Source organism: Copidosoma floridanum, unplaced genomic scaffold (assembly GCF_036245765.1).
Source record: "Copidosoma floridanum isolate Cflo_tuat_1 unplaced genomic scaffold, Cflo_Japanese_pri ptg000024l, whole genome shotgun sequence".
NCBI classification, from domain to species: domain Eukaryota; kingdom Metazoa; phylum Arthropoda; class Insecta; order Hymenoptera; family Encyrtidae; genus Copidosoma; species Copidosoma floridanum.
In genome coordinates, this window is record NW_028321901.1 from 5,990,351 (window position 1) to 6,017,530 (window position 27,180).

Below are 27,180 nucleotides of genomic sequence, written 5' to 3' on the forward strand. Positions count from 1 at the left end.
TTATAGATAATTCGCCAAAATGTTAAGCAAAAAATAAAAAGTTATCATATTTATGAATATTTTATCATTTACCAAAATGTAATGTAATAGCTTAGTATACATGTTATAAAAAAAATATAATAGCTGTTAGTAAAACATTTGGTTAATTTTATTATCATTAGTATTTGAAATTGCAGTTGTAAAATTAAATTTTGATTTATTGATTTACAAAATTAAAGTACAACAATAATTATTTTATAACACGTATTTCACAATTATGTAACGTTTTAATTTATATACGTAATTGTATAATGTCACATACATACATGCAATAAATGATGAATGTTACATTGTTTTAAAATAATAGTAACACAAAAAAAGTTGAATGTACTGAGATCATTATTCTTACTAATTATTTAAAACAATTTGATGATAATTACATTACAGTTTTTTGTATATTATTAATTATTATTAATACACAATTAAACATTAATTCTATATTTCATCAAGGTGTATAAAGTCCATCTATTTGCCTTCTTGGCAGTATGGAAAAATATATGAAAATAATTATCATGAAAACCAATTATAATTAAATATATTGAAAATAGGAATGACTTATACTTAATAGAAAAGGTTGTAAGGAGAAAAGAAAAATGGTATGGGAGGGCTGTGGGGAGACAAGAAAAATGGTGAGAGGGCTGTGGAGGAACTGTAAGGGGGTTTTAAAAAAAAATTAGAAATATCGAATTAACGATGAAAACGGTTGAATTTTGGATTATATATGGAGTAGGGGAATGTGTGGAATGCCCCACACAAATAACTAATAGTCTTGTTACAACAAGGCACATTGTTACATTATATTCATTACGTATTACAAGTAATGGTTACACGTTACATTGTAGGTTACATTTTTCATATAATTGAATACAGTTGTAAATCGTTCGTACGTTGATGATGTTATATTGACTACCTCGAGAGCAAAGGATCCAAGTAATAGGCCTATTTTGCTGTGAGAAGGTCACCTATCCCTTCATGAGGAGCATTGCGTGGTGAAAAATCACATGGAAAAATTTTGCCATTGCCTTAAAATATTCCTTACATTTGATTTTCACTATACATAATAAGAAGCTTATTTTTTATATGCGTTTATTTTTCTGTAGTGTGTCTAATAAAGAATATACTTTTTCATGTTACAGTTTGGATATGAATGCTGGTTTTGACCTATCGTACGCAGTAATGGTGAATCCAAGGTCGGTGATGGCTGACATGACCAATTATAGATCGATTTCGAAAAATAAAGTATACGAATCACAAAGTGTTGCTAGCATCAATGATATGGAACGTGCCTCAGACAGAACAGAAACACCTGAATCAGTGAATTGGAGTCTTCATCAAGAGCGAAATATATCGGAATCTGAACCAGATGATTTTTATGAAGCTACTGAATCAGAAGAAGAAAATGAAGAATTCACAAATGAAGAAGAATACAAGGGAAAAAATGGCCAATCTTTGAAAAAATTTTCTGCAACTAATCTAAATTCCACTATTCTATTTGAAGAAAACTTCATTCCATCTTTAGCACCACAGTTAGCCGAAACTGCACATAACTCTTCTCAATCAAAACTAATGAAAATAAATAACATTGAAATACAAAAAATGAAAATAGTTCAAAAATTTGAGCAAACTGAACTCTTACATAGGAAAACTTGCAACAGCAATATGCAATCTCGGCTAGTTGCTCAACAGAAACCACATAAATCTTCACGACCTACTTACACTCTTAAAGAAGATCAAAGAGATTGTGCCGAGAGTGAACAAGATATTTATAATAGTTTATGCGAACGCAAATGTTATCCTAAGCCAACATATTCATACTCATGCCTGATAGCCATGGCTCTGAAAAATAGTCAAACAGGATTACTGCCTGTTTCTGAAATTTACAAATTTATGTGGTGAGATTCATGAATATTTTTTCTTAACGATCTATATTAAACATATGTACGTCGTGAAGTAGCTTTCTATTTTCTGTTTTATTACAGTTTGATAAATTCTTAATTAGGTACAATGACATCAGTTACAGTCGTAGTAGTGAAATCATTAATACTGTGTACATATTCTGTCATATGAAACACAAAAACATAGCGTGATACGGTATTAAGTTTTTTGGAAAATGTGCGTCTTCAAATCTTACAGAAAAAGTAAAAAAGCAATCGCTAATGAATCAGAAAAAGATTCAATAATAGCAAGAAAGATGTGACACTGTTACAAGATGTTACAACTGAATTCTCAAAAAAAATTAGTGAAGTACAAATTATTTGATCTGCATTCATAACACTTAAATGCAGTGATACTAACACTACATATTAACTTACATTAAAACTTTTTGAAAAACTGTTATTATAATTTAAATTACATATGTTTTTCTTTCGCATCATAGTGATTATATACACTAAAATGGATTCTGTTTTAAATAAATTGTTCGTTACACACTTTCTGTCGTTTTTAAAATTTCCTTATTTTTTTAAATTTTTAATGCTTTTAAACAGCTTACCAAAAGACTTGAATTTAAATTATTTATTCAAGTACTTTTAGTTTTATTGACCACTATCTAATATAATAGCGTTGAATTTCTCGTGTATTTGTTGAGAAAACTGAACAGCGACATCTGTGTAACCGTCTTTTGTAAATTTTCAGTTTAGATTCAAGAATATATTGAATTTTTTAAAAAACATTGTACAGTGTCACAACTTGTTTTGACTTGCCGCGTAACTTCTTAATTTTTTTTTATTTTATTTTTGCAAAACTATTTTGTTCTTGACATCTCTAAATCTATGTATATCTTTTTATTTTTATATCACTATTAATACACAAAAAAATATTAATTTACAGCTGTGTATGTAGTTGTTGTTGTCCATCCCATGTCTACATTTTTGTCTACTCTATGCAGCTTTTATTCTATGTATCTTTTTTCCTGTTGTGTTTGTTTTTGCGTGTAAAAAATTTATAAATTTAAGGAGTGATATCAGCAGTTTAATGTCTTTTGGATTTGGCAGAAGCTTCATACATTACTCTTAGCTTAATTTTTTATTTGTGTAAACCATACTTGTCAATGATAAAACCTTAAGCATCTATGCGCTCTTTAATAAAATCACATTTGTTTTTCGCCTTACCGCAGCCCTCTTTTTTCTAAACGCTTACACAAAAGACATAATTCTTCAAAATGGTCTGTATCAGTTTTTCCTTTAATGCAAATATGGTCCATATAAGCAATGTATTTAGAATTTATTGAAGATATTCTTTGATATCCTTAATAAATTTTTCTGGTTAATATTAGTTCTTACCATCATTTTTACGTAACGATACAATCCAACATTCGTTGCAATTTTTAAAAATTTTCGTTAGTCGCTACTGACTGAAACTGCAGGTAGGCATGCTATAGATCAAGTTGAAAAAAGATTCCGCCGTGTTAAAGTACTGCAAAAATATCATCGATACGCAGAAAAGGTCGTTAGGTTACTTCCAAGTATAGATTTCAAGTGTTCTCCAAATGGCTACTAATTCAAACTTCACCGTCACTTTTTCAATCTAAGTACTATCGGTATTGCGCACTCGTGAATTTTGATTTTTCGCTTGTTATACACGCCCGAATTCTCACTAAAATTCTATCAGTAGTTTTCTTGAATATTTTTGACTTTTCATTTATTTAAATTTTCTTCGCTGTTTCATGTGATGCCTGAAGTTTCAAAAAGCTCTAATAGTTGTTGCCCAAAAGGTGCAAACCACTGTCTTCCAGACTGATCTTTAAAAAAAAATTGGATTTACTACAATAGCATAGCTATTATGTGCTTTGAACTAAATTTCTGTACGGCAAAAACCAATAAACGTATTATACTTGGATGTGCCGCTTTCACTGTCGTTATGGCTGTTATTTATATTCAAGTTTTCTCATCCTGATTCAATTTTTTCTTCTTGCAAAAAGTTGTTAGATGAGTTTTCTTTTTTAAGCATATATGTTTTAGATGTCCTAAAATGTTGCAAGACTTGCATTTCTTGTCACGAAATCTTCAATTTTTAGTTGTGTACTCGCTCTCTCTTTGTAGATATAGCATTTATTAAAACTTCTATGTTGCCGGCTTTTTTTACACAACTGGTCCTTGTGTCCTGTATTTCCTCCCCTCTCTTTGTGTTTTGCTTAAGTTCCTTTTTGCGATTTATTGCTTGATCCATCGTGAAGTTATATTGCTTGTAGTTTTGAAAAATAAATGCCTGATTGACTTCTGCAGCATTTTTCATGGTAAATTCCCTCGTGGCTGCCTCTTTAATTGCACCACTAAACGTAATAATTATTTGTTTGAAAGTTCAATTCTTATAGCTTTATAGTACATGTTAGAAACGAACTGGTTTCTCGATGCGTTGCTGAAGTTCATACAAATTCTAGTTAAGTGTCAGCTGTCTAAGTCGTGTTGCGAAAACTGCAATTGATTGGCTTGGAGCCTGCACTGCACGATGAACAGAACAACGTATCATTACTTTAGATGGTAATGGCTTCAAATGGTTATGAAGCAATTGAACTAGGTCTGTGTAAATTTTTTCTGGTGGTTTATCTGGGAAGTTTTTGAATAGCTTACGTGCTTCTTCGTTGACGTAAGTGAATGGCTCTTTTAATTTCGGCTGCTTCAATTTTCTTTGCAAAGTACAGCATACGATTTCCAATCGTCTGATTCAAGCTTGATATAAATGTTCGCACTGGGGCGTATATTTGTTGTCTGTATTATCTTTGTCCGTTTATGTAGCTGTATACTAGCTTTAGAAATTTCTTGTAAAGAATTCATTTAAACCAACGTGTTTGCTTCGAAGCGCTTTGAACAATGTTGCTCTCTATCTATCACTCTCAACTAGACGCGTTCACCTCATTTGGATCAAAATACTCATAGCTAAAAACGTCTACCTTGTAATGAACTGCAATATTTTTTTTTTCCTTGTAAGTTTATCGTATTTCATTCTAGTTGCCAACAGTTATGTTTGTTATTGCGTATTGGTACAATAAACAGTAAATAGATTAGTAATATGAGTACAATGTTTAACCTATCGAGTGTACCTTGTTGGCTTCTGTTAGTACTCTGGCGCTCAAACGCTGCATATAATGCTTTAAACCACGTTTTTCACTTACACACTCATACTCTACGCCCGCCGCATACGGCACGTCTGCCTTACATTTGGCACATGTTAAGTTATATCATGTCTAACGCACCAACACTACAATATTCAATTCTAAATCCTTAGTTACTTGGCTGTATTTTATCTGCATCTACGTAGGGGTAAACGGTACAGTTGTTGACCCTCCGATAGTGATTGACCGCCACATGCATTTTTAAATGGAGCCTTTGTATATAGATATACAAATTATACAGGGGTCAATCACTACCTTAAGGTGTCAATAACTGTACCGTTTACCCCTATGACTGCAGCTAAAAAACAATACTGAACATCGTAATGACTTCCATCGCAACTATGTTATTATTTTAATTATGTTTTTTTTTAGCTTTGTTTTTGTTTCTTATTTTGTTTATATATAAATTATTTTGTTTATATATACATTTTTTCGATTTATGATTTGCATCATAATTTTTTGTTATTGTTTTATCCTTATAAGCATCTCACTTTTTATTGCTGTTACTTGAAAATTTTATCATAACCTTTTTTTTCTCTAAAAACTTACATTTCTAATTCTGCACCTTTGTACATCTTGATTCACCCCTTTGTAACTTATTGCCAACAACCTTTGTAAATAGTATCTGTTGACGTTGTTGTAACCTTATTTACTTATATATTTATGGAAATCTTTATATTTATCCTTCTTTATGTATGAAAAATCATAAAGATTGAGATTTATCTGCCTTCCATACCTGACACACATATTAAGGGAGTAACTTAAGCCCCCAAAAATCCGTATATCTTATTATTTATGTTTTACTTGTTTTGAAAAATCATCATTTTTTTTCAGCTCTTCTAAGAAAATACTCCGTCATGAAAATGGTATTAGTATTAGCATTTGGATTCCGCGAACACCCATGGTATGTCCCTAATTTCTACCACCCTTATTCTGTTTTCTCTGTAATCACCCTCCTTTTCCCCAAGTATGCGAGTCTTTCGTGCAGGCCCCTTGCAAAGTCCCCCTCCCCTGCCGTCCTATTAGGTACTATTTATAGAGCGCAGCGAGTGTCTCAAGCACACCTGTATCCTACTTTCTATACTTATTGTAATGATTACAGTGGATTTTTATACCAAGTTTCAGGTCTCATTTCCTCAATCAAGTGAAACGTATTTTTGCAATAGCTGATTCTGATTTCTGCTATTCTGTGATGTGCTCTTTTCCCGCATAAGTTTAGTGGTATAAATTCGCACATGAGCACTAAAAAATTTAGGACACCAATTTGTATGCAATATAAGCTTACTGATACATACAGCAAAGTTGCAAAAACCAATTTGATCGCTAACTGTGAGAAATACTCAACCGATCTAGTTAAAATTTTGACAACAAAGATCATTGTCAAATTTCACAATTAATTGAAATATTAAATTCATGACATCACAACCCTATAAAATAGTACATTTTCATATAACAGTACAAAGAAAAAAAGTTTTACTGTATGTACCATACAATTATCCTAGTGTTATTGAAGCCTATTAATTAAGGAATAATTAATTTCAGAACCTCGTAACATTTCTTTATCGTTATTACACGTTGCATCATAAATCGTTGAGTTTCTAATAATTAATATTATCAATAAATAATTGACTACCTCCCTTACTGACATCTCTCTATATAATAAACCAATAAGAGCTTTTGTGTTAATTTATAGTTTATTATTTATTTTGTTCAGTTAGCGCCCCAGGTCATTAGGTGATAGGGGCATTTGTTATTATTTAACATTGTATTAATCAATAGAGTAGCCAGTAAGCGCTCCGGATCATTGGGTGGTAGGAGCTTGTGTTATGAGTCAACATTTTATTATTTTAGTATGTGGCCAGTAAGTGCCCCAGGTCATTAGGTGATAGGGGCATTTATTATTATTAACATTGTATTAATCAGTAGAGTAGCCAGTAAGCGCCCTGGATCATTGGATGATGGGAGCTTGTGTTATGAGTTAACATTTTATTATTTTATAATGCGGTCAGTAAGCGCCTTGGGTCCCGAGTCATCGATATCGGATGATAAGCGCTGTTATATATACATCATATGTGTACATCAACGATATAGTTAACAGCTCAGCCGGCGGTGGCGCTGATAAAGAAGCGCTCTGAAGGTGGCGGTTGGCAGCAAACTTTTAACCATCACGGAGAACGCTGCTTTAGTTCAGTAGGATACGCTAGATGGCGTAAAAGTGAAATTGAAGCTACTTGCAATAGAAGTAAGTGAATCTAGTTATAATATCTCCTAGCAAATTATCGAACATAATAGTTATTCTCTGGCAGTGCATCAAGAATAGAGTTGTGAGTTGTGCAGCTGGGTATTCCAACTGCCGACGACACTATTTTCTAATAGACAAGCGAGTTACGTCGACTTTCATTCCGAACCACCAAAATTAATTAGTGCCATAAACAGGAGACGTTTTGAACATCAACTTCTCTGGCGTAATACCAGGTGACGTTTAGCCAAAGCATAATCTTCTCTAGCAATTGGGATTTCGTGGTTGTTCTTTTAACCGACCTGGCGCGGCGCTTCCTCAGTTTTTGCTATAACAGCAAGCAAGGAGAAACAACCCTAAGGAGTTTAAGCAGCCACATCATCTGAAAATTTTATCAGTCTCCTTATACGTGGTTTGTCCCAACGGCATACCCACAGAAAAAGTGCTCTCCTTTTCCCCAACCAACGGTGAACAGTTGATAATCTGAGGAACGACCTGAAGACGAAATACTATTCGGTCAGCTCGGCGTACCTCCCTGCAGCATGATATCCATACTCAGATACTCTGAGGGTAAGACTCAGGCTACGTGTAGCTTGCTCTTTATCTTCAAGAATAATAATAAGGAATGACTCAAAGTATCACCACTGATTCTTTTCAGGGCCATCATAAGTTTTTACGTTCACTCTTGAATCTAAGCGTTTAGCCAGGAATTACCTTCCCAATCCTTTTCGAGGTCTGCGCTAGGCAAACCTAACACTGGATAAAGCTATCAAGGATAAACAGACTAAAAAAAGAAGTAAACTGGACTGTCTCCAACAGTCAAGCGTTATACACCGATCCCCCCACCTTTGATCATCAAAACGACTGGGCTGTACGAAAAAAAGGTGCTTTGGATACCAATGTCTCCGGCATAACACCAAGAGACATTAATAATATGCACCTCAACTAGCTCCAACGTTTCAATGCATTGTCGTTTTCCTCTCGATCAGTCTGGTGCTGTAATATCAGGTCAAAAAAGATCACCCTGAAGTATCCAGGCAGTCACGTTTACTGGAAGCATTAGTCAAAAAAGAGTTAAGAGCTCACAAAAGCTTTAAAAATCTCTTTAGTCACAAGAGAACAAATTAGGAGGAAAACTTCAAATGCTTCAAATGTACTCAATTTTCGGCGTTAAGAAACTGACGCAAAACATGTATCAAGATTGGAACAGCAGCATTAAAATCTACTATCCAAGAATTTATTAAGTAAGAGATCAGCTTTTTATTATGACACTGACAGTAATCACTTAAATCTTCAAGATTTTCAAATAGGTAGAATAATATGTATTTGTATTAATTGTAGCGATAAAAAATAAGCTCTAGGACTTTGTTGCTTTAGTAATAAAGTTGTGAGATTAGAAAAAATCGTTTTTAAGTATATATTTTTTGTCAGCTTTAAATATTTACAATTTTAAAAAATAGCCCTTTTTATTTATTGTAACGTGAGAAAGTGCAAACCAACGGCCTCTTAGGGTCAACAATTAATTAATGGCGTTAGGACCGGACGGTACTTTTCAGTGTCATATTTTTTTTTACTTTTTACAGCTTATTATTTGACCGAATAAACTGCATGATTATCGAACAAATATGTTTGTAATAAGAAGACTTTTGTTCTAAGAAATGTGAGGAATAGATTAAAATTTTTTAACTGAAAACGTTTTACATTACATGTCAACACATTACAGTGTTCCATTCATGGAGTTTTAAGCGAAGCCGAGATGAAGAGGCCGCTAGTAACTCTATAAACTATATCTTTGGCTGGTACACGTATACTGAGGTGAAATTAATTAATATGAAGGTTTGTACTTTCAGCAGTGTGTCTTTGCATTTGTAACAAAAAGCCTTTTTTTGCGAGATGTATTAATAAACACATACATAAAATGCAAAAATGAAATTTTACGCACCTTTCAAAAAAATGGTTGAAGAAATATTTTAAAGATGAGAAAGTTTTTTTGGTTAAGCTTAATTAAAACTAATGACTAAAAATGTCTCTCAAATAGTACCCCTTTAAGTTTGCTCACTGATTTTTTCAAGAAAATTAGATTTTAGGAGTATGAAAAAGTAAGTAAAAATAAGTGTTTTTTTTTTTTTTTGAAAGCCCAATACATTTTTTTTTTAACTAAGAGCATTTAAAAACTGAAGATACCCCTTGGACTGTAATTCAAATTTTTAAAATAGACTTTCCCTTTTGTTCTACTGTATTACTTTCAAATAATGAAAAACTGAAACTATATGAGTTATTTACATTACAACTTTTTTTCATGTTTTTATTCCTACACATCAAAGCCTCAATTGTCATTTTTTTGATTAAGTATATAAAACAATATATGTGTGTGTGTATATATATTCAAAATTACAAATTATACAGAAAAAAAAGCATCAAAAAATTTTAAACAGAAAGTAAATGATAAGTAGTATTAACTTTTAACTGAAATTTTGTGTGTATGAGAAGGGCTATAATATATGTCTTGTGTTAAAATTTCAACTCCAAATATTGCATAGACTGCGAGTTATTGAATTTTAAAAAAATGGGTCCGAATGTCAGTTTTTTGTGATTTGCGAAAAAACGGCTGAACCGATCTAAACCCAACACGTCTCAATATGTTTGTCTTAAAATTGCATATCCTTATTACAACAGACTTTTTTATGAACGATTCTTCGATTTTCTTCTGGACGCGAAAAACATGTTTTGGCCATCTTCACATTTTTTTAGGGGCTCTTGCTGACATTTCTACTAGCTAAATTCTCTTTCAATTTGTTATAATATATTGAAACTACTACCCTTTTTTTTCTAGCTAGTCAGAATTTTCTGGGCCGAAAAACTAATTCTACCATACTATGCAGATAGATGTAAAACTGCTTTAAGCACACCTAACGTTCATCATGAATACGTAGAAATGCCGTTTAAATTATGTAACTCACTAAAAACACTTTAGCAGTTACTGGACGTAATTTTATCAGGACTCTAAGGCATTGAGGTATTTATATTTCTAGATAATATAATATGTTCAAAAAACACATGACTTGAGCAAAATCACTTATTTATTTGAAAAACTTGCAAAATGAAATTTAAAATAACATCTTGACAAATGTTAAGTGTAAATGCACAAAGAAATTTATTTAGGACATAAAATATGAAGCTATGAAGTCAAACTAGATTCAAAAAAATTAAAAATAGTTAAAAAGTTTTGAAAATCAAAAAATCAAACGAATATTTGACAATTTTTAGGGCTAGCTAATTATTGCCATCAACTAGTAAAAAGTTTTGTAGAGATCGCAGAACTTTTTTACGTGTTCGTTAAAATAAGAAGAAGAAAAAATACTAGTGGATAGAACAAAAAGTTTTGAGCAGTTAAGAAAAATATCATGCCAAGCACCTGTAATAGTTTGTGTTGTTTGAAGTAAACCATTAAAATTAACAACGGATGCATCTAATATATCTATTGAAGCCATATTAAGTTGAGAAGTACTAGAAAAGGACCGTTCTTTCGTAAGTGTCTAAAGCTTTAAATAAAAAAATTCTTCTACAACAAAAAAAATGCTTAGCAGTAGCTCTAGCTGTTCAATATATGTGATATTACTTATTCAGTAGGAAACATTTCCAGTTTACGAATTCACGAACTACTAACTTGGATTGGTTCCATCAAAAATATTTATGACTAAGTTGAATAGGTGGAAAGCGAGACTTTCAAATGACAATCATACTTACAACCACAAACTTAGTAGATTAAATACTAACGCACACAAATGATAAAAAATTCTGATTAAATTAAATGGTGATAAAAATAATCAAAGTTCTTCTGACCAAGAAATATTATCAAAAGCTTACTTGTCTCACTAACATATGAAGCAAAGTTGCAAAAGCCATTGTAATCGCTTGCCTCGAATAGTACTCAACCGATCTGGATAAAAATTCGTATACTGATACTTGAAACGTCTTAGATAATTTTAATATAGTTTTGATCTTCAAAAAAATGAGTAACAATAGCGAAAAATAATCTCAAAAATTTGCAAAAATACGCTAGCTTTTCACTTCAATTTAATAGGATCCGCTAAGTGGCGTAGAAGTAAAATCGAAGCTACCTGCAATTGAAGTAAGTTAGTCTGGTCATAAAATCCTCGAACAAATTTCCAAATACAGTAGTCGTTCACTGCCAGTGCACCAAGAGAAGAGTTGTGAGCCGTGCAGCTGGATATTCTGGCTACCGACAACAACTCTTCTCCACTAGACAAATGTCTTACGTAGAATTCCAATACAAACCACCAAGATTAATAAGTGCCACGAATAAAAAGCGTTCTGAATGCCAACTTCTCTGATGTAATACCAGAAAACGTCTAGCCAGAGTACAGTCTGCTCTAACACTTCAAGGTTTTGTGGCCGTTCTTTCAACCCACCTGTTGCTACTGTAGCAGATTTTGCTATGACAGCAAACCAAGAAAAACCAACCTGGCGAAGTTCGAGCAGCCACATCAACTGGAAATTTCATCAGCCCTCTCCCTAGTGGTTCGTCTCAATGGCATACCCACAGAAAAAGTGTTCTCCAGGCCCACTTTCCCGAACAACGGTGAACGGTTGGTTATCCAGGGAACGACCCAAAGATGACATATTCTTCGGCCAGTGGCATACCTCTCTCCAGCAGAATTTTCGTACGCAGAGATACCGAGGCCAAAGTGAAGCTACCCAGCCGGCTGTCCACCATTGATGATAATAATAAGAAATTACTGGAAGTATTACTATTGTCCCTTTTTAGTACCATTATAAGTCTTTACGTTCCCTAATGTATCATCAATCTTATCGGATCTTTTTAAAGCCATCTTACGTTAAACAATCTTGACAACAAACATATTTTACAACTATTTGTCCACTAATAGACGATATAAAGCTGGCCACTATTAAATTAAGTCAGCCAATCCCCGGGAGAACGGAGTTATTCGTAGCAAGGCTGAAAACCCTGGACACCGACTATCTTGCATTCCCCTCTCTTCTCAAAGCATTCAATTAGGAATCACCGATCCTTTCCGAGGTCTGCGCTCAGTGAACCTAACAGTCAAGCAATAAAGAAAACATAAACTTAAGCAAATGGGACAGTCTTCAACAGGCAAGCGTCATGAACAAATGCCCTGACCTTATATCTGGTTATATATATTCGTGGGGCTTTGCCCCCCTTTATGCTCTGCATGCCAACCTCCCAATACACTATTTAAAAAGAAATTATGTGATTTAATGTAAATACAATATTTTGAGTCTTGAATTATGTGTCATATGATTTTATACTTGAAAAAGTAACTTATATTGTATATGAATATTTCGTATTACAATATACTATACGATGTTTTATATTTATTGTCAATGATTAGATAATACTGCTTAAATATCTATGAATTGATCGTATACTGGATCCATCTCAAATCTGATACACCAAGCTTGGATACGGAATGTATCCATTGATTGTATATGTAACGTTCTTTTACAAACCGAACAGATTTGGACAAAAATTGACCGACACATTTTAGATTTAACTGAAACTTGTTTTACGGGTTCTATATCGAAAAAAAAGATACATGTAAGAGGATTTTTTGTATTTTCGATATTTTAAAAAATAAACAAGATCGAAATTTCGTGAATTTGATGATTTATCGAAATAGCCTATTTTTCAAAAATTCATAACTCCGGTTCTGTTTAAGCTAAAAAATTCATTTTTTTTTTATTTTGAAGGTTTAAAGACAAGCTCTTAGAAAAAAGAACTTACAAAACAAATTGTCAAAAAATTCAAATTGTTATTAACAATTTAAATGTTTAAATCGGTTTTTAACAGTGGCGTCACCCATGAATCAACTTTTTACTATTTTTATCGTATTCTGCGTCAAATTTTCTATCGAAAACGCTTTTAAAAACGATGAAGAAGTTATTTTTACTGTGAGAAAAAAATTAATTAATTTAGTGTGGTACGTCACATCGACACGTGAATCACATTTTACGGCTCACATTCTTGTTTTACATCGTTTACCTTTTAAATACAAATAATTGTTTCATTTTTTTAATTAATAAACATATTTATTAACCAAGAAGATGGGAAAAAATAGAAAAAATACACAATTAAAATAAATAAATAAATAACGACAAAATATTTTGAATCAAATAGTATAAAATTTTAAAGTTAAATATTAATTTGAGCAATGAAAATATTATCTTATATTTCTTAAAGATTTTGAATTTCCCACACGTTTGGTAAATACTGTTAGTAGCTTTGGCAGTACTGACAGGGATTCAATTTTAAGGAGTAGGGACAGTAGAAGGGAGAAGCATTAGACTATTATTATGTGAATTAGCTGTGCAGTGACCGTTTATCGCTTACGCATTCAGTGCTCCACGTGCTTCTTAATAGCTTCTTTCTAACATTTCGAATTTTACTGCTTTTAACAGTTTGCACCATCTTGTTCTTTCTCCATTAGTGAAAGTGGCCTTTCGTTGCTTGAGTACAGCAAGAAATTAAAGGCAAATTGTAAATGAAAACACGCAATAATGCCTAAAACAGTGTTAAAAAAATCATGATCTATAAACGTTTGTACTGATGTATGTTTTAATCCATTTAAAAAAATTAGTCATCCAAAAAAAACTGTGCCGAATTTGCACAGAAAAGTAAACGCCAGCTTCGAACCTTAAAATTGTCAATTACTGCTGAGACACTGCAACAAAGGATTTGCGATTCGTGTTGTTTGCGTATCAACAGTATCAAAGAAGAAAAAAATGACGATATTGGAAATTATCAAGTCGAAACGGTATGTATCAGTGTATTAATGTTAAATGTAACTGTATTATAATATTAAAAATTGTTACTGGAATCTAACTTTTACGTACAGCTTCATACAGTGTAGTATGCCCTTATTTCTTTTAGGCCGTTAACTTCTTCGATTCGATCAAATCAATTTCTTGGAAAATTATTATGTTTTTAATTAAATGTTAAAATTAGCTTACTAAAATTCATTTCATTGTATTTTAATTTAATGGAAATGATTATACTTCCACTATTTTAAATAATATAAATAATAAGTTTTTATATTATTTATAGCAGGAAAACAAGGAAGCATTAAGCAGTAAAGGATCTGACAATAAAAGTGGAAGTGGATCTACCTCTGGGGTGACTGGAGAAAATACAACGTTACTTAACGATCGTATTCAATGCTCGACTAAGGGATTAACTGCCTTAGGATGCTCACCGATTAAAAAAAAAAAATTGATGCAAAAAAGGTACTCCGAAAAAAAAATCTAAAAAACTACGGAAGTAATTAAGAAAAAAGTGTTTAATGTGACAGACAATGATCCAGATGATCTTAATGACGAGGATGATGACATTGCAATTTTAAGAACTTTACAAGAAAGTGTTAATACTTCGCAAGACCGAGTTCACAAAATAAAGATTTTAACCATTTTCAGACATTGGTCTTACAACAAAATATTGATTAATTTTCCAACAGCAACTCGTCACATGATATCTGTTGCAAAAACAATTGCTAAAAAAAAAAAGGTATTTTAAGTGATCCAAACCCTAAATATCATCTATCTTTAGAAGCAGATGTTGTTAGTACTATAATCACGTTTTATAAGTCTCATGATTATACTTAACTGATGCAACGCCAAAAAGATAACGTTTCTGTTAAAGTAGGTGAAATGCGAATTCATATGCAAAAAAGACTAATCTTAAATAACTTTAAAGAATTATATGATCATTTCAAAATTAAACATCCAACAACTAAATGTAGTTTTTCAAAGTTTGCTAGTTTGCGTCCCAAACATTGCGTGTTAGCTGGAGCTTCTGGTACTCATTCTGTCTGAATGTGTGCAATACATGAAAATGTTAAATTATTAATTGACGGAGCAAATTTAAAATCAATCACTGCTGATTCGCCGCAACCTATAAAAAATTACCATGATTGTTTGGATCGCATGATTTGTCCTAGTAAATCTACTAATTGCTTTTTAGGAGAATGTGATAAATGTCCTGGTATAACTAATATTATTAATCAACTTGAACAATTTTTTTAAGACAAAATAATTAAAAATATTACATACAGACAGTGGATTACAACCGAAAGAACAACTTTACAAACACTAATATCATCTGTTGATGAATTTTTACAAAACTTAAGTAACGGTTTATCCAAATTATTGGCACATTCATTTTTAGTAAATAAGCAGCGATTTTTTTAATGAAAAAAAAATTAAATTACTGAAAAATGAATGTATTGTCATTTGTGATTTTTCTGAGAATTATTCTTTTATCATTCAAAATTCTGTACAAGGTATTCACTGGAATAACGATCACGTGACGATACATCCATTTTCTATTTATTACAAAGATGATAAAAACAAATTGCAGCTAAAAAGTTAAGTAAGTATGTCTGATTGTTTACGGCATGACACAATTGCAGTCCATATGTTTCAAAAACAATTAGTACAATTTATAAAATTAAATTTAAAGGGGGCAAACAAAATAATATATTTTTCGGATGGTGCCAGTGGGCAATACAAAAATAAGAAAAATTTTACTAATCTCTCACACCACGAAAAAGATTCTAAATTATCAGCTGAGTGGCACTTTTTTCCGACTTCACATGGAAAAAGGCCATGTGATGGACTTGGGAGTACTTTAAAAAGACTTGCAGCTAGAGCTAGCCTGCAAAGGGTTAATAGCCCTATCCGAATACCAAAAGAGTTATTCGACTGGGCAACAGAAGCGTTGTCGAATATAACGTGTTGTTGGAAATTCAAAGTGATCAGTGATCCGTTGGGGGCGAAATGTAAGAAAATAAATAAATACAAGTAAAGTGTATTTAAATTTTCTGCGTTGATTTATTGATGCGCAACGTTTCGCTGACAATATGCGTCAGCCTCATCAGGCTACAAAATAAAAATTAAAAACACACAATGAGTGATCTGGAAGGCTCAAACACAAAAATACAATAAATTTATTGTAAATTGTTACCGCAGATACGCGAGAATTCGTAAGTTTGGTTGACTTACTCGTCACCTGTCGTGCTGTCGACTGACAATCAATTACAACCACAAGCCAGCGCTTATATAGGCGGAGCCGCAAAGGTAGACGGTAAAGGGCGATGAACTCGATCGGGACATTTAAACTTTCGTAGTAAAGGAAGGTATGCTCTATTAAAGGAAAGCACATCCTCCTTTCTATTGATGTTGTGTTTATCGAGTTTTATATAAAGCATTTCGGAAATAATTCTTTTTTTATAATTGGATTCTTTGTCAAGGATTTTAAAGTTATCCCAATCGAATTCATGGTCAAAATTGATTTGGTGTGCACAAACAACGGAATCGGAGTTTTTACTTTTCATATGTTCACTGATGCGGACCTCCGCCGCTCGCTTTGTTTCACCCACATATGACGCGGGACAATTTTTACAATAAAACTTATATACTACATTTGTCTGTTTATGTTTATTCGTTGTATCTTTTCCCAAGCGGACGATATGCTGCAGTTTATTGTTAATAAGAGGGTAAGTGTGAATATTGTAGGGTTTTAACATGGTTGAAATTTTTTCAAAATTATTGTCAATATATGGTATGCCAATTTTGCAGAGAGGGTAGGTGTTTGTAGTGCTTCTGTTATGATTACTATATTTGTGTCTTTTTAATCTGACCTTTATGTTTTTATTAATAAAGTTAAAAGGGTAATTGTTTTTTATCAACAGGTTTTTCACCCTAGCAATATTCGCACCGTGAAAACGTGTACTGGCAAGTAAGATCGCCCTATCAACCAAATTAAAAACAATATTTCTCTTATAGCTAACTGGATGACCAGAAAAATAATTTAAGATTCGTCCGGAAGAAGTAGGTTTTTCAAACCAGTCAAAATTAAAATTATTAGAATTTCTTATTATCGTCAAGTCTAAAAAGTTGAGTTTCTTGTCAATCTCCATTTCATATGTAAATTGTAGTTTGGGATGATATGAATTAAAAATATTTAAGATTTGGTCAATATGGTCGACATTAATAAAAAGCAATACATCGTCCACGTAACGAAAATAAAAAGATGGAATAATATTATAGGTATTTTTTTAAATGGAGAGACAATCATTTTCCAGGTCGTCCATTACAAGGTCAGCAAACAAAGGTGAAATAGGAGAACCCATTGGCGTGCCGAAAATTTGTTGATAAAAAATGTTATCAAAAGTTAAAAAAGTATTATTGAACAAAAATTCTGTACATTGTCGAATTTCATCAACCGGGATTCGACATTTATTCATTATGGTCACAATACGTCGATCGATGCTCCGTAGTACCAACTCTAGAGGAATATTAGTAAATAGGGAGCTGACATCTAAAGACATTAGTCTATAATTAGTAGTGGGTTTTATATTTTTTAGTTTGTTTTTCAATTCAAAGCTATTATCAATGTGTGATATTGGAACGTTGACTGACTTCTTGAGTTCATCGTAAATTACTTTTGCTAGAAAATATGTAGGGCTATTGATAAGAGAGACGATAGGACGTAAAGGGGCATCGACCTTGTGAATTTTCGGCAAGCCATAACATTTAGCTAGAGTTGTATCTGTGAGCGACAAAGCGTTGGGATGGTATGTTCTAGAAAGGAAGCCATTAGAGTTGAGATTCTTTAAAATGTTAGAGGTTCTCTTTTGTAGAGAGTTTAATGGGTTTTTCGAAATAATTTTATACGTCGATTTATCAGACAGTAAATTATGCATTCTTTCCGTATAGTCACTTTTTTTGAGACAAACCGTAACGTTGCCTTTGTCAGCAGAGGTGAAAAATGTATCGGGATTTTTGTTTAGAAAATTTTTTGTTGATTTTAAATTTTTTGCATATTGGCGGTCCTTTCTAGAAATAGCTGGCTTTTGTTTACAAGTATTAACTAAATATTGAGATACTTTGTCACGGATTTCGGTCTTTACTCGATCGTTCGTATCGAGGTGTGAGAGACCAACTTCTAGGTTTTTGATAATACATAAAAAATCGCGTTCACAAAATGTTGATGGGAGATTGGAATTCGGTCCAAGAGATGCAATTTTGGCGACATCTTTAGGAACCTTTTAACTTTATTAATAAAAACATAAAGGTCAGATTAAAAAGACACAAATATAGTAATCATAACAGAAGCACTACAAACACCTACCCTCTCTGCAAAATTGGCATACCATATATTGACAATAATTTTGAAAAAATTTCAACCATGTTAAAACCCTACAATATTCACACTTACCCTCTTATTAACAATAAACTGCAGCATATCGTCCGCTTGGGAAAAGATACAACGAATAAACATAAACAGACAAATGTAGTATATAAGTTTTATTGTAAAAATTGTCCCGCGTCATATGTGGGTGAAACAAAGCGAGCGGCGGAGGTCCGCATCAGTGAACATATGAAAAGTAAAAACTCCGATTCCGTTGTTTGTGCACACCAAATCAATTTTGACCATGAATTCGATTGGGATAACTTTAAAATCCTTGACAAAGAATCCAATTATAAAAAAAGAATTATTTCCGAAATGCTTTATATAAAACTCGATAAACACAACATCAATAGAAAGGAGGATGTGCTTTCCTTTAATAGAGCATACCTTCCTTTACTACGAAAGTTTAAATGTCCCGATCGAGTTCATCGCCCTTTACCGTCTACCTTTGCGGCTCCGCCTATATAAGCGCTGGCTTGTGGTTGTAATTGATTGTCAGTCGACAGCACGACAGGTGACGAGTAAGTCAACCAAACTTACGAATTCTCGCGTATCTGCGGTAACAATTTACAATAAATTTATTGTATTTTTGTGTTTGAGCCTTCCAGATCACTCATTGTGTGTTTTTAATTTTTATTTTGTAGCCTGATGAGGCTGACGCATATTGTCAGCGAAACGTTGCGCATCAATAAATCAACGCAGAAAATTTAAATACACTTTACTTGTATTTATTTATTTTCTTACATTTCGCCCCCAACGGATCACTGATCACTTTGAATTTCCAAATTCACCGGAGGGCACCGATATATACTAGCAAATCATAACGTGTTGTTACTTGACAGTTAGTGAATACAAACTGGAAGAAAAACAATTGTCCGAACGTTTCCAAAAAGCTTTAACATTAAAAGGAACTTTAAAACATCATTGTATTAATCCGATTTCTTTACAGCAATTGGAAGCAAAACGGTTTTCATCTTGCGAAAAAAAGGATATTGTAAAAATTTTTAAACAGAAAATGTAAACATTGTCTTACTTTTAAATATTGTACTTATTATTATATTCCAAATATTGTTCTTATTAACTAATGTATTATCGAAATCTTAATAAAAAAATTTCATTTTTAACAAGGTTTTTTATTTTTTTTTATTTATGTATTTTTACACCGATCTCTTACACGTATCTCTTTTTTTTCGATATAGAACCTGTAAAAAAAGTTTCAGTTAAATCTAAAATGTGTCGGTCAGAAAGGTGTTCAGTTTGTAAAAGAACGTCCCATATTAAAAATATCATTACAAGAACAGAAGTTAGATAAAAAAGTTTTGTTAGAATTTATATTAATTTGATATTTAAATACCAAATTTTTAATTTAACGTATTGTATCGAAAATAATTCAAGTCATTTAAATTTAAAACCTTCTTCTGCTAATAACGGCAGCAGCTATTATGACTTATACATCATAATTATGTTGAAATGAAGAAGAAACTACAAAAAATTATCATAATTAAAAAATAAATGCAAGTTAATATAAACATTACAATCTCTAACTAAAACCAAAATTTTTTGTGTCTCAAATAGTCAAATACGATCAAAAAATAGTAGTTCACGAAAAAATATGGTAACAAACAATATAGATACAAATAAAAATAGTATACACGAAAAATAAAAACTTTAAAAAATCAACTGTTGTTGAGAAATAAATGTCAAATGTGAATTCCGTTCAGAAAAATTTTGGCAAAGTGCACATGACACCTAAGTCTATTGTAAACAATTCTGATAATCATTTTTACAGTCAAATATATATATAATGATGACTACTTCTGTAAAAAAATGTTTCAAATCAAATACAATGTTATCTAAGTAACATATTGAAATACTAACTCAAAAGATAAGACAAAATCCATTTGCAAAAAAACGTTTAAATTAAATTGCAAATATAGAACGCCTTCAAAACTATAAAATTAACTTTTTAAGAAAACATAACAATAAAGACCATTAGTACAATAAATCTGTTACAGGGGAATGTGAAGCTATAATTGTTTTAAAATCAGAAAATATTGGCGATTATGACTTACGAATGTATGCAAATGATCTACTTATTAGTGTACTAAGTCACACATATTTAGATAAATTATCACAGGATGTCCATCAAATGGTTTTTTCTTTATTTTCCTCATGAAGAGGTGTAAAATAGAGCACTTGCTATTGGCAAAAAAATTGTATAGAAGCACAAAACCTTATATTATTTCAATATTATTTGTATAGAACTTTTTATCGACTAAGCAGTAAGATTTTCAGTTCTTTATTTTATGCTGAAAAATTAAAGCAACTATTTTTTGCATGCACATATCATGATAAAAAGCAAAAGGATAATCATTTCTTATAATAAATAATACAAAAATGTTGAGGATTAAATGCTGCCAAGGTCCAGTAGATCATGTAATGCGTAGTGCACCAAACAATTTCAAAAATTTTGATAATAATAAAGTAGGACAAATTTTCATTTTATCTTTTATCACTCATTGCTAGCGCAAGGTATATGCAAAAACGTTACTAAGATGCACTAGCAATAATGCGAAAATTCAGAAAATCAAGTTTATTAATAACTGTTACAAATAACCCAAAATAAAAAGAAATAAAAAAAGTTCTGGAAAATTTTCCTTAAGGTACCACTTTTGAAGATGTACCGAATATCACTCTCAGATTATGTCATACAAAACTAAAATCCATATGAGATAGTATAAACAAGAAAAATATTTTTGAAAAAGTTATTTCGTACGTTCACACGATTAAATTTCAAAAAAGAGGCCCAGTAGGCTCACATTATTATGACATTGCATCCTAACGATAAAGTATGCACTACTACAGACATTGAAAACTTTGTTTTGGCAGAAGTTTCAATTGATTTATTCATGAACATTCATACAGGAGTATCCATAATAAATCATTTTTTCGTATGAAATATACTATTATTTGTAAAAATAGTGAAAAAAAACCTTAACATCAATGTAAATTTTTAGAATTAACACAAATCTATCATGGTAATATAGTGATCGCCTAAATAATGATTTTACTGTGAATTGTTTGGAATTTTTATCACCGAACTCTCTGACAAAGTTCAAACAGTCTCGGGAATCTCAATCCCCACCAAGCTCTTCCCAAGAGGAAAAAACGCCTTTGACGGTTATCTTAAAGATCCAGCTCAACTCAACACAGAGGAGGCTGACGGCATGCCTAGAAGAAGGCACCTCCCTCAATCACGATCTTGGACTAGATACTCTGGCCCAAAATCAACAAAGCCCTCATTGCGGGGAACATATTTGTCCACCACGTTATTACTACCACTCAAGAATCACGCGTGTACCCCCACAACGCTGGCAGCTTTCAATGAACTGTCAATTAACAAGGAAAAGGTCGAGTTTACCGCCCACCAGCTTCACGAGAATCCTAAAACGGTAGTCGTCATTCGTTGAGTCATCATTGGCTACACAGAAGCAGAAACTCTGGTCATGATCCAAAAAAAATGTATCTCCCACCCGGTATCCCCCATCAGGACTTAGTCTCTGGTCACCGTGTACGTTGATTCGTCGAACGCCAACTCCCACGCTATTTACAACCTCAGTCCCCTTGGGTCAGAGCCGACAGAGACCTAAGTTAAACAACGTTCCCTAATACCGTCGCTGCCAAAAACTCAATTACACGGCAGCCTACTACCGCTCCGCCTTTGTCTGGTTCCTGCACTTTAAGGTAGTAGTTCAGTTAGGAATATCGTGTGACATACTGCACTATAGAGTATGCATAGGTTATGCAGTCTTTACTATACAGCTGTCATTGTCCCTCTCACGCAACTACACGATAGTTTTTAACTTTCGAAAGCCGACATACAAAAACTGTACGGTTAGGCTTCTTGAGACTTGGTATTTAGTTTATTTATAATATCAATTATAACATATCGCTTTTCTGAAAGCATTGATCGTTTCGTTTAGGAATTATGAATGATTTCGTTTCGAATCCTACCCCAAACCAGGCGCTTTCCTATCTCTTACATGTTAAAAGATTAACAGTAAAACTTTAATATCTCCGAAACTACACGGCTAGGCATCTCCAAATTTGGACTCGTGATGAACTACAGCAAACTTAAGCCACACGCAAAATTTTAGAAAAATTTATCGTCTAGTCGTTTTACTGAAATACTATCTTAAACCACGCCACCGCAACCTCTCCAAAAAAGGACACAAACCAAATTACCTCTCGCTGCGTGAACTGCAACGGCAAACACTGTGTTTTTTACAAGGGAAGCCCAAAAATTCCCCTAAAAGGAGCTTATGCTCCCAAGAAAGGAACGTGGCATCTTCTCAGCAGCACCAGACAAGAGCTCAACACCAAACTCCTTTGCTTAACACCCCCCCCACCCTATCCAAGACTATCCTTCAATCCATCATGAGTCTGCTTACATGCTTCGACCTAAAGTGTCCGGTCTCGAGAGCACCCGACCAGCAGCACACTAGACAGATACTTTATCTCGTATACCTACTGCAAAACAAAAATATCGACGTTACATGCTTCATGGCGCTTACTAGTTCGCTTTATTTATTAATGAAATAAATTAAATAACGTGAGCGCCAATCGCCTCACAATCCAGGGCTCTCACTGGTCGCTTCACTTATTGATTAAGTAAATGAAATAACGCAAGCGCTAATCAACACAACCTGGGGTGCTTACTGGTTGCTTTATTTATTGATAAAATTCATATCTTAAACGATACTTTCTTTCCAAACACTTGCGAAACCTTTACATAAACATTAAGTTTCTGACTGGACCAACTCACTATCTTAGCTCCCTAGACCAGGACCCCTTCAACCCCTTCAGCTCCCTTTCAACCATGATCCAGTTTACCTTAAGATCCCTAGATCCCTCCTCATCATACAAGGAACAAATTCATAGCCAAGGCAGAGTCCCACCCAAGAAATAATTAGAAGGTCGTAGGAAAACTTCGCAACAGACGGCCTTTCCTCCCCTCCCCCTTTAACAAAGGAAAAAACTCTACTCGCTAGATTCAGACAAAGCAGATATTTTTGCAGATTTACTAGAAAATCAATGCTACCCCAACCTGAGCCGAAAAATTAACTCAGGAATTAACCACATAGTGCAGCAACAGGTTCTCGATAACCCGGATTTCGAACACCGCACACCGTTCGAAATCAGATGTATCATCCGATCCTTAAAAACCCGGAAAGCCCCTGGTAAAGATGAAATCCCCAACAGTGTCCCAAAAATCTTCCCACAAAAATTCATCACAGTAATTAGCAACATCACAAACGCCTGCGCCGTGATGCGCCTTTGTTACTTTCTTACTTCTCTTATTAGTTTATTCTCCTTGACCAGTAAAATTACCAAAAGTGTTATTTTCACCTGCCTGAATAAGCACGCCACGGAAAACAATACCCTTCCAGACGTGCAGTAAGGTTTTAGAGACAGACATTCGGCAGTACACCAGCTTCTGAGAGTCACTAAAGACCTCTCCGACAGCCTCATCCACAAAAACTTAACCGCGATAGCTTTTCTAAATGTACAGCAGGCCTTTGACAGAGTTTGGCATAAGCGCCTCCTGTACAAGCTTATTTAGTTAATTTTTTTCTTCACTACCTCATCGGCAATATAAAATATTACCTCTCTGATGGATTCATCCACGTTAAAGTAGGCGATTTCTTCTCTAACCCCGCTTAATAACCTTTGGAGTCCTTCCAGGCTCCAAACTGTCACCCACCCTTGTCAATATCTTCTGTCACGATTTATCCCAGCGCGAAAACATCATCACGTACGTTTATGCAGACGACGCACAGTGGGTTAAACAGCCCAAAAAAATGCTCAAAATTCGTGCTTCCAATGGGTATTCACTCAAATCAAACGATTTTGGGCTTATTTTATTCGTGAGATGATATCCTACAATGATCCGAGTCCCTCGGACGTGTAACGACTTCTTATATATATATTTTTTAGGTATATCTAGAGCAAATTTTGATAGTCAAAATACTCTGGATATATAAAACGTTGTTAAAGTAGACCGATTTGTACAAATATGGGTATACAGAGGTTTTTGGGTTCGCTGATCACGAATCTGATGTCAGAATGGCCAATTTCAATATGGCGGATCCAAGATGGCGTCCAAAATTATAAAAAATCAACCGATTTGTACCAAATTTGGCATTCAGGGGTTTTTCGGGTCGCTGATCACGAATTCGGGGTCAAGTTAGCGAAATTCAAGATGGTGGATCCAAGATGGCGGCAAAATTTATCAAAAATCAACCGATTTGTGTCAAGTTTGGTTTACAAGGTGATTATGGATCGCTGATTACGAATCCATGGTCCAATTAGCCAAGTTCGAAACGTTGGATCCCAGATGGCGGCGAACATCATAAAAAATCAACCAATTTGTACAAATTGCAGTAAGATTCCATTCACTTTATTCCAGAAAGCCCAAAAAAGGCTAAAATTCCTATTTTTTACGAATTCTCACTCCATCCACCTAATTTTGGGCTTATTTTGTTCCTTAGATAATAGACTACAAGGATCTAACTCTCAGGGTTAAAAAAATCTGTTCAGTACATGCAAATGAGGTGTATGTACATCTATATATATATACATAATTATGGTGAATTCGGGAAATCAACTGGCGTTGTATCGATAAAGACAGAAAGTAATTTAAGTACATCCATATCTTGGCTTTTTTCTGTTGAATTTTACTTAAAAAAGCACTTCTTATTTTTTTGGCTGTCAAAAACCTGAAAAAAAATTGTATTTCGGTATTTGGAGCATTCCTCTCCATTTATCGGACAGCAAAAAAAATTTAGTAAAATCTATAGTCTATTTGATTATAAGAAAAACTTATCAGACTAAAGTACATATCTTATATTTCCTTTCGTTAAATCGATGAATAATTTTTGTTTAGTATCTTACAGATCGCCCCTCCTCTCCCTTTGGAATGTTTTGATTGTTTTTTGGACGGAAGAATTTAAAAAACTTTTTAGATCTTGTTTCTATAGCCTTTAAGCACGATACATCTAATTCAATGACAACTTTATACTTTTCCATATGTTGATGCAAACCTTTATATGCACTATTTGCACTTTACTTTTGTGTATTATTCTACATACAACTACTAACTTATCCATGTTGAATCAAAACAGATTTTTATCACTCACATTAGAGATTTGAAAATAGTGACGAATTATTTAACGAATTCTGGCGATTGATATTAGTGTTCAAACTCCGTATTTCTATTCTCTTCTTTTCATTCTATTTGGTTCGAGACAGATAATATACAATCGTATTGGAGTTTTAATTTTTCATTCGGCATTAAGCAATACTGACTTCCAAACGCTAATCTGAACTGTCTATATGTTTGTATAAATATCCATTTATTTCATTCAGTACATATGTATACGGTAGAAGATTTTACGTATTTACTAAAATTCTTATCAGTTAATTTTTTTAATTTAAAAAAGAAACGATTCTCTTGCATTTCAGTTGTAAATTTATTTTTACACATTCTAAAATCTAATATTACAAACTTTATTTATCACTATTATCATTTTTATCATCCCAATTATCATCATTATCAGTATTATCACGATCAGTATACATTTCATCTCCACCCGATGCATAATCCGTCGTTGTGTCATCTCTACATTCATCATTCATCGACGAACTATTAATTCCTTTGACCAGAGACAGGTTTTTTCCTTTTGTGTTTTTAGATTTTAATAATGATAGCATTTCTCCTGTCAGGATCTGTTTTGTTCCTCGAAATTTAGCTCGAGACATAGAAAATAATAGATCGGAATGCATCATCAGCCTTCGAAATATGTCTGTATTCGTCGCAGTCCTAATGTCAAATTATTTGTATGTTTAACAAATGTACATTACATCAATCTTATTATTGTAATTAGTAAAATACAAAATAAATATTCAATAGTTCAACGTTTCTTGCATATCTCGTTTACATCAATGATTTTACAAGAGAAAGACGTAAAAAAATGTTTGCACGTTTTATTTTAATTATAAAACAATTCTTACTCTACATAGATGAATGCACTAAGAATAAGAACATGCACCTATACATACACAAAATCTTCGTGGCGGAGAAATAAAGAATTTTAGTTGCGTAAGAACATAATATATTTAAGTATTCGAGATGTATCTTCATGTAATTTATGGTATTAATTTTATTAAAAAATACGCTATGTTTGGTAAAGATTACAAATAAAACAGGACAGGTGTTCCATAGTCATGTGTGCACACAACCTCTAAATCTAAGAAAATTCGCATTACCTTTAGAAAGAAGCAAGAAAGACTAGAAATAACAACTTTTGTTCGCTTCCTCACATTAAACAAAACATTGTTGCAATAAAAAAAAAGCTATTAATTAATGTAAAACCGTTCCCATTACTTTTAGTTTTTTCAATGTTTCTCGTTCAAATTAAGGTAAATCATTGTTAGAAAAATTATAGCACGTGTAAATAACTATTGAAAATAAGACACATC

The 27,180-nt window shown here is 32.9% G+C and overlaps 1 protein-coding gene across 3 annotated transcripts in view; it reads left to right on the forward strand.

The window, feature by feature from the left end:
* Nucleotides 1-27,180, forward strand: part of LOC106645178 (jumeau) — a 188,531-nt gene that overhangs the window by 153,850 nt on the left and 7,501 nt on the right. For all 3 annotated transcript variants that reach the window (XM_089595066.1, XM_089595067.1, XM_089595065.1), the window contains one exon: nt 1,176-1,931. In XM_089595066.1, coding sequence (XP_089451192.1) covers nt 1,176-1,931 — 756 coding nt within the window. The remainder of the gene's footprint in view (nt 1-1,175; nt 1,932-27,180) is intronic.